This window comes from Sturnira hondurensis, unplaced genomic scaffold, assembly GCF_014824575.4.
Source record: "Sturnira hondurensis isolate 20B ecotype Veracruz unplaced genomic scaffold, ASM1482457v3 Scaffold0021555, whole genome shotgun sequence".
Taxonomy (NCBI): Eukaryota; Metazoa; Chordata; class Mammalia; order Chiroptera; family Phyllostomidae; genus Sturnira; species Sturnira hondurensis.
Genome location: NW_028094186.1, coordinates 5,062,023 through 5,077,945, shown reverse-complemented (window position 1 = coordinate 5,077,945; position 15,923 = coordinate 5,062,023). Strand labels below are relative to the sequence as shown.

Below are 15,923 nucleotides of genomic sequence, written 5' to 3'. Positions count from 1 at the left end.
ACGAGCGAATGAATGAGGTCAGGATCTCGTCGCGGGAACCCGGCCAGCCTCACCCTTCCTTCCCTCACTCCGGGTGGGGTGGGGTGGGGTGGGGTGTCGCTCATCCTCTTCCACACCCTTTGCCTCTGGGCCCTTCTTGGAGGAGGATTTTCTGAGCTTGCCAAGCTCAGGGCCCACATGGAATAATCTCCTCACGAACATTGGTCATTACACTCGCGCTGTGACCGTCTCCTTCGGGCCCCACGGAAATCCACTTGGATGGGGAAAAGGCTGAGCAAAGTTAGCCAGAAGTGTCGGTGGCAGCCTAGAGCTGGAGAGCACATTTGTTCCCATCAGGACAGGGGCTTTGTAGGTGCAAACCGCACCCCCCCCCCCCTTCCCCGACCCAAATTAGCAAATGCAATTCAGCCCCCAACCTCTGGTGTGTATTTAACCTGAAATTCACAGAGAGGAACCACCAGCAACTGCCCCTGCGTCACACCACAGAAAAGCCAGAACACGGGAGCTCAGGTCCAGTGGGGAGCAAAGGCTGCACCCAGCAGGTGCAGAGGGGGGCACTGCAGAGAGAAGCATGGCCCCGGGGCTGGTTCTGGAAGGACGCAGGTTTGAGCCGCCCCCGGGTGCTGGCCATTCTCTGTCTCCCTAGAGCCTCTGGGTGCCTTCCAGAGGCAGCAGGGAGGCTTGGCCCCAAGTGTGGGCACTGTGCCTGGCTAAACGTGGGGCCTTAGGCAAACACCGTAATCACTTTGATCCCTGAGCACCTCATCTGTGTTACTAACACCTGACTCACAGGGACGGGAGGATTCCAGCGAGAGAACGTGGATCCAGAGCTTGGCACAGTACCTGGCCCCTGGTTAGTGAAGCACTCGGTAAATATTAGCTGGTGTTAGACTTTGCGTTTATTCTTGAGTGTCTTTTGTATGTGACTGAATGGCAAGTGTTTATCGAACGCCACATGCCAGGAGCTCTGGGAAACCCTGCTGGGAGGAGGCCATGTGACGTCCCTGAGTCCAGAAATGATAAGAAGGATGGGGATGGTTTATCAGTGGGTCCTGCTCTCTCCAAATCCCAATTTATGAAGCTCAGGGTAGGCAAAGGATAAAGGGTTAATTCTCACTAGCTTGCTAAAAAAACCATGTACACGTTAAATAGTGGACTTGCCAACGACCAGATAGCAGTTCCATTTGGAGACGATCCAGAGAAAATAACACAACTCTGCTAGCTGTTGGCTCTAACGAGTTTCTGATGCATACAGTTCAATCTGATGCATGTGACTTAAAAAATAGTGACAGGAATTTGTTTTAGGCCAAAATGAAAAAAAAAAGATGGAGGAATTAAATTCAGATAGAGAAATAGGTTAAACCAAAAGGATAATTCTGCCTTCTAAATCGTTCTCAGGAGAAGGGGACAGGGTGGTCAGGATCTGAGTGGCAAGTATACAGAGATTTACATCACACACACCACCACAAAAACCGGATCTGGAAAGATAAATGTGTGAAAGGTACGTGACATTGACTCCTGGCTTACAACCCCCAAAGGTCCCTTTTGTTATTGGTCTTCACCCTCATTCTCTCTAGGAATACAGTGTTTCAAAACCAGATGCATTTATACGTTTGAAGTTCATGCCTTCATTTTTATTTCTGCATCAAAGTAATGTAACTGCCCATGTGAGCTAATCCGAGAGGCTACCAAATTCAATTTATCTAATTCCACCAAAAGCACAGAAACTCCAAGCTTCCTACCATGCATGTACACTTGCTGATGATTCATTAGATGCACAAGTTCAGAGGTTTGCCTCAAAGAAAACGAACTTTGGTGGGTATCGGCCACCTCCTGGGCAAGCCAACCTAGTTCCACTCCGGACTGCAGCCTCAAACAGCCACCACTGCATTATCACCTGGCCCATTTGTCTTATCCTACATTCACGACAGCGCGGCCCTTGGCAACCACCAGCTATGGAATGTCAACCATTAGATTAATGACTCACTTTTGCAGGAAGCCTGAAGAAGTCACCTCTACTAAGGCAGGGGAGGGAATGACTGAAAAAGGTAAGTTGGGGGTGGGGTTATGATCCTTGAACATGTTAGGGCACACGGTCATGTCATGGTATTTCCGGATGAATCAGCAACAGTGCTGAACTCACACAGGTGTGAGCTCTTACCACAATTTTCCCTTTTCTCTGAAATCCTGGAAGCTGGTACCGGGATTGCCAACTGACAAGTGTGAGTGGGATGTAACATCACATCATTTTCAAAGCTGATATCCTACAATAGGACTGAAAACTAGAGCCAAGATAGGGAGCTGGGAACAGGCCTCAGCATTGCATCTCGCCCGCACCTAGTTTTCACAGCCCAGGCTTCCATCTGGGTCCTCAGTGACACCTTCCCAGGCTGATGGTCACTTTCAGACTCGAGCGCCATTGTTCTGTTCTCTCAGGCTTGTCCTAATGGCTGTCCCTGCCACTTACCCTCTATATTGCACCCTCAAAATAAGTGACCTAGGAAGGAAATTAAAAAAAGATTCTGAGATGTGTCATGGGCTGAATTTTGCCCCCCGGCACACTCCCGCCCCAGCAATACATTGAAGTCCCGACCACTAAGTAGCTCAGAGTGTGACTGTATTGGGAGGTAGGGTCTGTAAAGAGGTGAATTAAGCCCTGGCTGGTGTGGCTCAGTCGACTGAGCACCAGTCTGAGAACCAAAGGGTCACTCGTTTGATTCCCAGGCAGGGCACATGCCTGGGTTGCGGGCCAGGTCCCCAGTAAGGGGCGAGCAAGAGGCAGCCACACATTGATGTTTCTCTCCCTCTTTCTCCCTCCCTTCCCCTGTCTAGAAATAAAGAAAATTTAAGAAATAAAAAAAGAGGTAAATTAAAATGAGGTTATTAGCCCTGGCTGGTGTGGCTCAGTGGATTGAGCGAGGGCCTGCGAACCAAACAACCGTGGTTCTATTCCCAGTCAGGGCACATGCCTGGGTTGCAGGCCAATTCCCAGCAGGGGATGCACGAGGGGCAACCATACATTGATGTTTCTCTCCCCCTCTCCTTCCCTTCCCCTCTAAAGGTAAATAAATAAAAATCTTTTAAAAAATGAGGTTATTAGAGTGGGTCTCAGTCCAGTATGACCAGTATCATTTTAAGAAGAGGCAACTTGGACACAGACACCCACAGAGGGAAGATGATGTGAAGTCCCGGGGAAAAGGCAGCCACCCACAAGCCCAGGAGAAAGGCCCGGGACACATCCTTCCTTCACAGCCCGTGGAAGGAACTAACCCTGCAGACCCCTTGATCTTGAACCCAAAGACTCCAGAACTGTGAGAAATAACTGCGGTTAACCCACTGTGTCCATGGTACTTTGTTACGGCAGCCTGAGCAGACAGATACTGTCATTACAATGTTTCCTATCCCTGCACTTAAACAGCAGACCACAGCACTGTACAGCCCCCTTCCTGGTGTATGGTCTGGTTGGTAGGCAGGGGTACGAGGATCCAAGAAGTGTAGCCTAGTTCAAGTCTCACCTTCCCAGCTGAGCAGCAGTGGGTAAGTGATTTGCCTGCAGTTGCAGTCAGTTCCAAAGGGAACACAGACTGCGGGCGCCCTGCCCCTCAGAGGCTTGCAAGGAACAGCGACTCTCATTTTCTGAGTGTGTGCGCTCCCTGGGGCGTGCCCGGTGAGATTTCTAGGAAATCTTGTTTCATCTTAGTAACTACCATGGACTTCGCATTCCCTTTCATTTGTTGTCTTACCATCGATGTAATGGCACTCCCTCTGCGAATACCTTTGTGTAGCAGGCGCCCCAGAAGTTGGCACTACGTTCTCTTGTTGCTACCTGTACCCCATTGGGAAAAGCAGTGGTTTCTAGTATTTTCTAAATTGAAAAGTACAGGTACAAAGACGACCCCTCCCTCGGGCCTATCTAAAATAATGCCTATGTTGTAAACCATAAACTGGTAGCCATATTACATAAAACTATGTGTATATCCTTACTTGAGGATGTGTGTGTTGATTTCAGGGAGGGAGGGGGTGGAGAGAAAAAGCAGCATGGGTATGAGGGGCACTGACTGGCTGTCTTCGGTACACGCCCTGACCAGGATCGAGCCTGCAACCTTTTTGCTGTGTAGGATGACCCTCCAACTGAGCCACCCGGCTGGGGCAAGGTAACATTCAATGGAGATGAGGAGAAGACTGCACACCATGCAGCTAGTTTTCTCTGTAGTCCCACTCTTCATCCATAGCCAGCTAAGGCCCCAGGTCTGGCCAGGGGCAGCCGATGGATTCCTGGGCCTCTGGTGGCCTCGGCCTAAAAGGTACTCCCACCTCTTACCCACCTGGCTTCTCTTCTCTACTGCTCCCTGACATTTGACACTTAGGGCTATATACATTTCTTTTCTTATCTTTTAACAAGCTTTCTAACAGTTTGAGAACCTGACTTTAAAACCTGTTAAACAATCTGCTAGCCACGGCCCACTGTGACTATCTTACTGTGCCTCTTGTGACTCCTTGCTGGACACCTCACTGAGCTGTTGGTGCGCAAAACCTCTCAGGAAGGTGTGGAGGAAAGGCGGTGGCCTGGGTGCAGGTCTACCTCCATTACGTGTTACATGTTTAATCTGGGGAGATCAGCTGAATTTATCTGCTTCAGAAAACTTGGCATGTCATGTATCTTTGTGAATATACTTGTGAATTTGAGATAGTGTATTAAAGAGCTTAGCAATGGAAAACTAATAAATGGTGGTTTAAACAAAACTGAACTGTTGCAAAACTGGGTGTTCTGGCTCATTCAAAGAAAACCACTTTTTCCTAAATCCTAAAATGCCTTAGTAACCTGAATGTGGTGAACATGATTCAATCTTTGATATCTGATCACCTCACATGCCTCAGGATGGTTACTCTAAAAAAGGAAAAAACTGTGCCTTCAAACCCCTTTGTTTTAGGATGAGGAAATCAAGGCTCGGGGTGATTGAGAGGCTCGGGTTTTAAGGCCACACAGTTGGTAAGTGACACAGCCTCCAAGGATCAGTGCATGGGACCACAGCTATGGACAGAATACTGCCCGGAGTGATGTGTTCGAACCAGGATTCAATCTCAATTTGGAGTTGACAAAACCTTTATTCTCTACACAGTATCAGCAAATTTAAATTAAACGAACAAGTAACATAAAGGATTTAGGTTGGACATAAGGAGAACTTCCTCAGAGTGCTTAATCAGTAAAGTGGATGAGCAAGGATGTTGTGTAACTCTGGGTTTCAGGAAAAAGTGTCCTTTGGCATTGAACAAAGACAGGGGAGACTGGATGAGTAAGGTTTCTTTCAGAATTGTGAGTATACAAGCAAGGATTTCTAATAGTCCAGCTCATGATTACTGAACAGATTTCATGTCCAAAAAATTCAGTTGTCAGACAATCACACTGCCTCGGTAGGCCTCACCAACCATGAGTTCCAGGTTACAGGAGTAAGGAAGCCACACACTTAGCAACATGAAAAGTTCCGGCAGAAGTCGCAGGCTCTGGAGGAAAAGCTCGCCCAAGCATCAGCATCCCATGCATTCAAAGAGTCTGCATGTGGTAAGTGAAATGTGAGGAAGCCAGCAAGTGCTCCTGGCTGGGTGGTATGAATGACCAAGTACCTGTGCAGAGTCCCCCCGCAAAACTTAGGTCAGCCTAGTAACCCAGGATTTAATTCTAACAGTTCTTACCAAGCGTCTTACAACAAAAAGCCAGATGACCAACAGACATATGAAAAGATGCTCAATGCCACTAGTCATCAGAGAAATGCACATTAAAACCACAATGAAGTATCACCTCCCACCTGCCAGAATGGCTACCATCAGCACGTGCTGGTGAGGATGTGGAGAAAGGGGAAGACTTCTGCACTGCTGGGAATGCAGACGGGTGCAGCCACTGTGGAAAGCAAGGTGAAGATACCTCAAAAGATTAAAAATGGGTCTGCCTTTTGACCTGGCGCTCCCTCTTCTGGGAATACACCTGAAGAAACCCAAAACACTAATCTGAAAGAACGTAAGCGCCCTATGTTCACTGGAGTGTTATTCACAACCACCCGGATAACGGAAGCAGCTCAGGTGTCCATCAATAGATGAGTGGATACAACTATGAAACATTTACACAATGGAATACTTACCCAGCCATAAAGAAAATTTTACCCTTTGCAACAGTATGGATGGACCTGGAGAACATTATGCTAAGTGAAATAAGCCCATCAGAGAAAGACAAATATCATGTGATTTCACACATATGTGGAATCTAGTGAACAAACTGAACTAACAAGCAAAACAGTGACAGACTCCTAGATGGAGAGCAGGGTGACAGCCAGTGGGGTGGGGTGAGGGGGTGGAGGGATTGAGCAAAAAGGAAAAAGGACTCATGGATGTGGACAACAGTGTGGTGGTTGCTGGGGTGGGAGGAGGCTATACGGGGACTAAATGGTACTGGAAAAAATAAAGATTAAATCAAAAAGAAAGAAAAAGCTATTCTGACTTCTATTAGCAAACTTAATAATTTCCCCTCATCTCCGAATCCTCTGCAGTCTTACAGAAGTCCTTTCTTTCCCATGAACAGAACACAGAGTCACTGGGCTGTCGGATGAGGACTCAGGAGCCTGAAAAATCGCCAAGGGGAGGTTATCTGAGCAGATCAGTGGAGATGGCTCTGTGCTCAGTCTCTGGTCCTACCACTCACTACGACCTGGAGCAAGTTTCTGAACCTCGATCTGCGCCTGTTTTCCCTTCCGTATAATAAACGACGACCATCTCATAGGGGTGCTTGGATTAAACAAGATAATTAATATATGCACAGAGGCTGACATGCAGAAGAAACCCAGGATTAGCTATTATTATCCCTGTTATTATTTAAGTAATGCAAACTTTCAACTACACTTTATCAAATATATTCAAGGCACCATAAAGTTCTTTGCTGAGACTTAATAGCAAGTAATTAATTATATATTTGCATACACTATCAACAGCCGCAATTTTTGAAATGGCTTGAGGACACCTTTTGAAGCCTTTGATGTACTAAGTATTTTTTTTTAAATTTTATTTACTGATTCTAGAGAAGGGAAGAACTTTGATTTGTTGTTCTACTTCGTAAATGCATTCACAGGTTGCTTTCTACCCGCACCCCAACTGGGGATCGAACCTACAATCCTGGCGTATCATCAGGAAGACCCTCTAACCGAGCTATACCGCTGGGGCGACATACCAGCTATTGACAAAACAAATTAGGAACAGTTAAAACTGTTACATTTAGCTCTGACTGCTGTGACTCAACTGGCTAAGCTTTTCCCACAAAGTGAAAATGTTGCCAGTTCCATCACCAGTTAGAGCACATACTTGGGTTGTGGGCCCAGTCCTCGGTTGTCATGTTCAAGAGTGGCAACCGATCAATGTTTCTCTCTAAAAATAAATAAAATCATTTTAAAAAGCTACCTTACTAGAAAAAACTAAATTAGTTTAAATAATCAAAGCTAGAAATTTCTCCAACAGAAAAAAAAAAAGAGCCACTGAAGTTAACAACTGTGGGGAAAATGATAGTCGGAAGGGAAAAATACAGTAATAAAGGTGGCTGAGATGAATTTCTTCATAAAGGAAATTCACTGCCAGGAGAAACACTGTTTATCGATCTCCGATGACTTCCAAGCCCATCTTCGCCAAGTAGTTCTCAAGCCAAGGTCTCCAACAGCTCTGATGTAGCTTCAGCTCTGTAGAATCAAGAGACCATCTGACCCACGGTGAAAGGCAAAAGCACCCTGCACACTGGGAAGGAACGTCTATCAGAACCCCTAAGGCACTGTTAGTTAATGACGGCCTTTTTCTAATTAAGAAGAGCATTTCCTCTTCTCTCATGGATAAAATTTGAGTTTTTATTTAGCCCAAAGAGAAATTAAGTAATTAACCTGATTTTTCAGCCTTTAGGAATGAATAATTTTAAGTACTATATGCCTAAATTTTTAAAGTTTCCCTTAGTTGGCTAAATACAGAGGTTCATGAATATGTCTGGCTTAACGTCCTCTGCTGTATCAGATCTGAACCCAAGCACAATAGTTATGTAGGTTTTCTAAAGTAGGTATAAGAGAGTATAAGAACAGGTTAGCAAACCTGGACTAGGGTTGACAAAATTTTAAAAGAGGAATGATGGAAAAATGGTCAAAGGTATTAAGGTATTACCTAGCTTTTGTGTTCAGGTACTCTTCTTCTTATACCCAACCGATAGAATGAAAGGTCTCCTAATTTTCTACAAATCACCCTTTTCTTCCCCTTGTAGGTTAAGAAGCCAAGGATCGCTCTCCCAGCACTTTCTAAGACGCATCCACCTCAGCTGGTTTCTAAGTGGTTCAAGAGTTTATCAAACACTGTCACCAGCTCGCTAGGCAACTATGGAGAGTACTGAAGCCACTGATCCATACTGGAAACTGCTGGGATTCTCTCTTGGGTTTTCTGTCTTCCTTTCTGTAACAGGAAAGTAAAAATTATGCGTTCGGCTCCTTTAGATATAATGCCTGAAGGGAAAACCCAAACATTTATCTCGGCATAAGTGAATTACGGTAGACATATTTGACAGCTGGCTTTCACTGGCAGATGCACTTGGCCCTCTTATCCCTTCTCTGTACATGATGCCTAAGCAGGACAGTTTTGTTCTTACCAGAACTTTGTGGAGTTAACCGAATGTGAGTTGGAAGGAACCTTAAATTATCTAAACTTCTCACCCTGCACTGAAGCACCTGAGGGGCACTGTGACCTGTTCCCAGCATCTTTTAAAGAGCAGCACCATAAACCCTAGATGGTGTGGCTCAGTGGACTGAGCGCAGGACTATAAACCAAGGGGTTGCTGGTTCGATTCCCAGTCAGAGCAGATGCCTGGGTTGTGGGCCAGATCCCCATTAAGGGGCATGTGAGATGCAACCACACATTGATATTTCTCTCCATCTCTCTTCCCCTTCCCCCCTCTCTAAAAATAAATAAAATCTTTTAAAAAAGCAGCATCATAAAACAGAGAAACAAACCAAAACCTTACTTTTGATTCCAGAAGAGCAGAGAATTCTTAGCATAGGCACCTAACACCTGTATTAGAATTATTTACTAACTGCCAAAGTGGGTAAGAGACAGAATTACTTTCTAGATTTAGGTCTCAATGACAAATTCTTCTGGTGTAAGGATACAGCTGAAATTAAGCGTGGAAAGCTGGACTCTATGATCTAGAACGCAAGGATCTTATTAAAATACAAAATGATTTTTTAAACCTCTTATTCACTAAATAGTCAATTCAATGAATCAAAAAAATCATTTACCATCTATGTAAGAAGCACATAAACTAGAGCTTGCATTAAAAAAGGGAATAAATGGTGGCTATTGCAAGGAGTGGAAAAGATTCAAAGTGAGAGTAACACTTAGCTACTTCTGAGAATATACTAGAAACTTAAATGTAAGCTACAGTTCAGCAGCTTTTAAAATTTCATGTTTATTCATATTTTTCAAAATATATGTACATAAAAAAAGGAAGATTTACAACAGGAAAGATTGCCTTACATGCAACACAAATTCCAATTAACTCATGATGGGACCACACATAATTATGAATCTAATTCAAGCCAACCTTCTCAAGTCCATTTCCCAGCCATACTTCAGGCTGCAGATGGGATCCCAGGAGACAGTGCAAGTGGAATGAATGGAACAGACCGTTTTTGCTTCCGGCAGCACGCGGGCCAGAAGATGTACACCAAATAGTTGAAGACAATTAAAATGTCAAGTGCCATAGGGAGGATAAATGGTAACCCAAAATCGGTATTTCTCAAGCGAAAAGCCAGTACTATTTAACACAACTTCACAATACTAAAACAAATACAAAAAAAGAGGTTAGGTAGTTGGGCTTCATTTAATTTCTTTAAAAAAAAAAAAAGCCTCAAAAAGGAAGCCACTTGCTTGATATTGAAAGTGCTGAGGAAAGGAAGGAGGGGAAAGAACCCACGGATGGATCTGGAATCTAGTTTATTTTGCAAAGTGTTTGTTTTTCCACTTAATATTTCCACATTGGCAATGATGTAACTCTCCAACATTTCCTTATAAAAAAAGACAAATGAGAAGTGAGAATTCATGCTCCCAATATTAAAAAATATATTTAAACATTTGATCAAGATTTTATGTTTTGAGTTTTGCTAACACAGGTGACACCTGAAATCACAAATTCAACATTCTCCTATTTCCTCTTCAGTCAGAAACCAACGGCGGAGAGAACTTGCGCTCGCCGGTGAGGGATGGAACGCCCTGGGCCGGAGAGAGGTACCTGGAAATGGTTGATGTGAAAAGTGGCCCAAAGGGGTCGTGCGTCTTCGGAATCAAATTATACCATTATATTTTTGGCTTATTCCCAAAGCTAAGACATCTCTGTGTTTATAGAGAGAGAGAAAGGGTTAGTGGAGTGGTTTTATAAATAAGATTAGTTATTACAGCTATAGCTGCAGTCTCCAGGTAGAAGGCTTTACAATTCAGTCAGTGCTATAGGCCTTCTTTCCACTTGCAGCACCTGACCAGCATTCTGCTCTCAATGCTTTCTACAAATATAAAAATCTTTATAACTGTTTAGATAAAGCTGGAAGGGATTAAAAAAAAAAAGGTTGGGTGGAGGGAGAAAAAGGACAGGTGTAGCAGGAAAGTCCAGAATTATTGCAGAAATTAAAATGACAGCGGGAAGGGGCAGGCACCAAAGACAGTGCCTAAAGCTAACAAATACCTCAACTGGTTTATTCCTATTCCCTCCTCACAAGTTTGGAAGGGAGGGAAAATGTATTTTAAAAGCATCAAAACTAAAACAAATGCACACCGACCTTAGAAAATAAGATTTTAAATTTCATCGCAATACCCTTCTTTCCTATAAAATTTACTTTTTCGCTTTGAAAGATTTCCTCACGGTGGATTTGCCCTTGCCCGGCGGCTTCACTTCCTTCCTCACACCAGCCACGGGCTTCTTGGAAGAACCACCACTAGGTTTCTTGATGACTGAGGGTGCGGGTCTGGCGTTCTTGGCAGGAGTCTTGGCCTTTGGAGAGGCTTTCTTGGGCAGGGGCCTCGCTTTCCCTCGCTGGGCAGCTGGGACTTTAGGTCCAGGCTTGGACCCTCTCTGCTTCACGGGTGCAGCCTTCCATGACGACTTGGCTGGGGTTTTCTTCTGCAACCTATGAACCAGAGAGCAAAGGGGTCACTGAGCACCTGAGTCACTTGGCTAAGATGACCAAACACTTTACCAAAAAAAGAAACAGACTACTTAGAAGTCACCTGTGATAAGCCTAGAAATGTAATTTATTATTATTTTTTTTAACTAAAGGCTTTTAAAAAAATTTATTTATTTATCTTTAGAGGGGAAGGGAAGGAGAGGAGGAGAGAAATATTAATGTACGGTTGCCTCTCGTGAGTTCCCTGTTGGGAACTGGCCTGCAACCCAGGCATGTGCCCTGCCTGGGAATCGAACCACGATCATGTGGTTCACAGGCCTGCACTCAATCCACTGAGCTACACCAGCCAGGTCGTGAGGTTTTTCTTAAGAAAACAGGACTTTTGTCCTGGTTGGTATAGCTCAGTGGATCAAGTGCAGGACTATAAACCAAGGAGTTGCCGGTTTGATTCCCAGTCAGGGCACATGCCTGGGTTGCAGGCCAGTTTTCAGCAGGGGACTCACGAGAGGCAACCATACATTGATATTTCTTTCCTCCTCTCCTTCCCTTCCCCTCTAAAGATAAATAAATAAAAATCTAAAAACAAAAAACAAAAAAACCCACAATCATATGTTTAAAACAAAACAAAACAAAAAGAGAAAACAGGACTTTTTTTGAATAACCAAACTGTGGATAAACACATAGCCTCAACCAAAACATAAATCACATATTCACGTGCTTCATTTCTTAAGTTCAGAGCCTCTAAATTTTCAAGACAAGCCTCTAAATTTTCAAGACAAATTGAAATGTTACACAAACAACTTGAGAAAGTTCCTGAGTTTTTACACAACCACACCTTCTCTTAGGTGGAGGTTCTTCATCCTCAGAGTCTTCTTCTGATGAGTCATCTTCATCCTCATCCTCATCTTGAGAATCATCTGGTTCTTTCTTTGGAAATAGAATTCCTGGGCTATGGAAAAATAAATAATAAAACAGACTGGGTAAAGAGAGTACCATACAGGACAAGGGAAATAATGTGAATCTACATGCATATTCCCTTGCTATTCCCCACTTCCTCCAAACTTCCCAAAGATGTCATGTTTAGGTTACAAACATCAGGTTACACTTTAACCTACTTTGAAAACACATACAAAGCTATGACAAATCTGTGAAAGTCCCAGACCATACCTCACTCCCTTTCTCCTTCCATTCAACGGACTTGACTCTCAATCATTTATTTATGACATGTCATGTGCATGACTTTAAGAATTTAAAGTTTAATGTTTGAACATTTCAGAGAATATGCATTCAAGCAGTAACACCTAGGCTTGCATGGAAAGAACGAGAAAGCTAGCACTTCACTGCTAAAATAGGGCTTTAGTGGTACATGTCATGACCTTACTAGAAATGAAAGTATAAGAAGTGTTACAGCACAGCTGCATAGAACAATGCGTGGCCCATAAGAAGTGCTCAATATATTTTTTAGTTCAATAAATAAATAAATAAGCTATGTAGTAGACAGGTTTTTCAAGTAATATCCCCATCTCTACAGTATGAAGGTGGCAGATGAGGATTCTTGGAAGAAGCCAATATTCTTACTTGGTGTGGGACACCTAAAACATATATAGACAAAATCCTCTAATAACCTTCCTGTTACTATCAATTATTTATTAAAGATATTTGTTAAAGAAGGAACAAACATCAAAATAATTGGCCAACGATCTCAAAGAATTCAATTCTTGATTTCAGGAATATCTGGTTAATAATAAGCTCTGGCAGGATAGCCAACATTCCTCTGTGCTTACGTAAAAACCTTTTGCTCTAAAATACTGCCTCTTAAATAGTCTTTATTTTCAAGTATAAGATCTGTCCAGAGAAAGTCCAGCCATGGTTAATATAACGAGAACAGTTTGTGCGGCATCGATGTAGCCTGACAGCAAAGGAGCGTGGACTGCAACGCATGTGTCAGAATGACGACTTCCCTGCACTAGTCAGTGGGGGCAGTAGACACCATTGAGTGAGCATGTGTCTGTGTGGCTGTTGCACTCAAAATGATTGAGCAAGCAGAGCAACGAATCTGCATTAAATCTGCACCAAGGTTGGACATTCCTCTGTGGAAACTATCTGTATGATCCAGAAGGTCGCAGCTATGGATGAGTGATTTGAGAGCTTCTTCATGACCATATGCCTGCTCACGCATCACGTCTCGTGCAGTCTGTCAGTGAAACATCAAATCATCCGGGTGACTCAGCACCCCAAAAACCCAGATATGGTGCCCTGTGACTTCTGGCCTTTCCTAAAACTAAAATCATCTTTGAAAGGGAAGACATTTTAGACCATCGATGAGATTCAGAAAAATACAACGGGGCAGCTGATGGTGACTGGGAGAACTGTGTGAGGTTCCAAGGTGTCTACCTTGAAGGGGACTGAGGCGTCATTGTCCTATGTACAATGTTTCTTGCACTTCTTCTCTTCTTCAATAGCCGTCTGTATTTGTCAGATTACAAGACTGGATACCTTCTGGACAGACCTCGTGTATCCAGTTCGGTGTAATAGTAATAAGGGTCAAATAAGCCAAGCCTGTGACCTAGAATCACATTTCAAACTTACGATGACCAACACTTCATATTATAGGCTAAGTGCTTGTTTACCTGGGATAATAGGGAAAACAGAGCTGGAAGGTACCACTGAATCCTTTACCAGAGATCTGTTCCATCCACCCATTCTTTTCGCATTTTTGCAGAGTTTTCTTCAGCAAATGCACTGAAAAAAAATTTTTTTAAATGAAGGTTATTCAAATTTGGTAATTCAACCACAATCACTTATATATTGATTTAATGTCCTGTCATATACAGTAATTGACATGTTCTAAGAGAATCCTTTGTGGTCAAGCAGATTAACTAATTCACTAAACAATTACTAAGGCCCATAAATTTGGCAAGAGTTAAATTGTAATGGCTAAAGAGTTTAGGAACTCACTGAGTTAAATTCCTCATTTCACAGAAAGAGAAAAAGAAGCCTAGAGTGGCTAGTGACTAGCCCACAGCTGCATATGAATTGCTAATAGCTGACCTGAGATTAAATCTCCCATTATTTCCATTCATTCAAACATCTATTGAGTAACCATAAGAACTTTATCTTATGGTTACTCAAGAACCATTATCTCTGAGATAATCATCTCAGAGACTATCTATAAAAGATAAACAGAACCAATTTCTCACGAATCAGCAAAGAGTACCAGAACAATACTATGGCTCCTAAAGGCCTCACTAATTCTCACCTTTCATACATTTTATAGTGATTCTGTGTCTAAAAAAGGAGCAGCAATACTAGTGAAACTAAAAAGGTTAATAAGCAATTTCACCTTCTAACACTTGGCAAAAAGAAAAAACCATGAAATAGTCTATAAGGGTCAATTAAACACAGTATATATCTTAAGTAAGGGAGAAAAGTTTATCAAAAATACCAGTTTTCTTTTTTTTTTAGATTTTTAATTTATTTATCTTTGGAGAGGAAGGGAAGGAGAGGAGGAGAGAAATATCAATGTATCCATTGATTTGAGTCCCAGTTTCCTTTTTATCACTATTGGTTTCCTGGACATCTCCCTTCATTTCAATTAGGTTAGCCTTCACATGTTCCTCTAATTTGTGACTATAATCAACCAGTTCTGTGAGCATCCTGATAAACAGTGTCTTGAACTGTGCTTCTGAGAGGCTGGCAGTCTCTTGGTCGCTGAGAGTTATGGGCTCTGGGACTTTGAGTTCTTCTTGCGCCATCTTTTGGGCTGTTCATGCCTGTTCTGTAGCAGGATCTGAGCCCTAGGTGTTCACCAGAGCAGGGCAACTCAGTCGCTGGGTTGTGATGCTGTATGTGGGGGCGGGGCCAAAGAGGAGCAATGGCTTCCCGTCTGCTGCCTCCCGCCTCGGCCCCCACAGGTGCCACAGCTGCCACCATCACCAGTGCCCACGCGTTTCATCCCACTGCACACGAGTGTGCCACTACCGTCAGCCCAACAAATATTGGTCCAAAGAGGACCAATATTTCATCACAAAATATTTCATTACAAAATCATAAGCATTAATTCTTTTACTTAAGATTTTATTTATTTATTTTTAGAGAGAGGGGAAAGGAGGGAGAAATAGAGGGAGAGAAACATCAATGTGTGGTTGCCTCTTGGATGCCCTCTTCTGAGGACCTGGTCTGCAACTCGGGCATGTACCTTTACTGGGAATCGAACCAGTGACCATTTGGTTCACAGGCCCATGCTTAAACCACTGAGCTACATCAGCCAGGGCTAAGCATGTAGTTCTGTAACACCACAGTACCACACTAAGCACATCATATGACATTTTAGGTGAAATGTTCCAATTAAAACTATAAACAACTACCTCCATATTATTCCCCACCAACCACACTCAAGCAGGCCTTACTTCTGCCGAACCCTGTATTATAGTGTGCATTTTCTGTTACTCCCATACTCTTTATCCTATACCAATGGGCCTAATTCTAGTTCACCGAGAAACATACACAACCTTATCAATCTGTATGTGACAATGCTGCTAAGGTGAGGTTTTTAATCTCAAATTACCACCTGACAGGGTAAACAGACTTTACGAAAAAAGTATTTTCTGTTACAGGGCTTACATGAATCAGAAAATAACTTACGCAGTAAGTATTTTAAAATACTGGTTTGATTTTAAGGTGAAATTAGATGTTTTGGTAAACATTCAGAAATAAGCAAGAAAACAGTATACTTGAGAGATGTTT

General features: G+C 43.1%; 1 protein-coding gene across 8 annotated transcripts in view; it reads right to left on the bottom strand.

Annotated features, from left to right (window-relative positions):
• Positions 1–9,450: 9,450 nt before the first annotated feature.
• The window catches only part of HP1BP3 (heterochromatin protein 1 binding protein 3), a 37,985-nt gene continuing 31,512 nt past the window's right edge, over positions 9,451–15,923 (bottom strand). For all 8 annotated transcript variants that reach the window (XM_037033006.1, XM_037033009.1, XM_037033010.1 and 5 more), the window contains 3 exons: positions 13,808–13,919; positions 12,013–12,126; positions 9,451–11,180 (listed from right to left, as the gene is read on the bottom strand). In XM_037033006.1, coding sequence (XP_036888901.1) covers positions 10,886–11,180; positions 12,013–12,126; positions 13,808–13,919 — 521 coding nt within the window. In that variant the 3' untranslated portion in view covers positions 9,451–10,885. The remainder of the gene's footprint in view (positions 11,181–12,012; positions 12,127–13,807; positions 13,920–15,923) is intronic.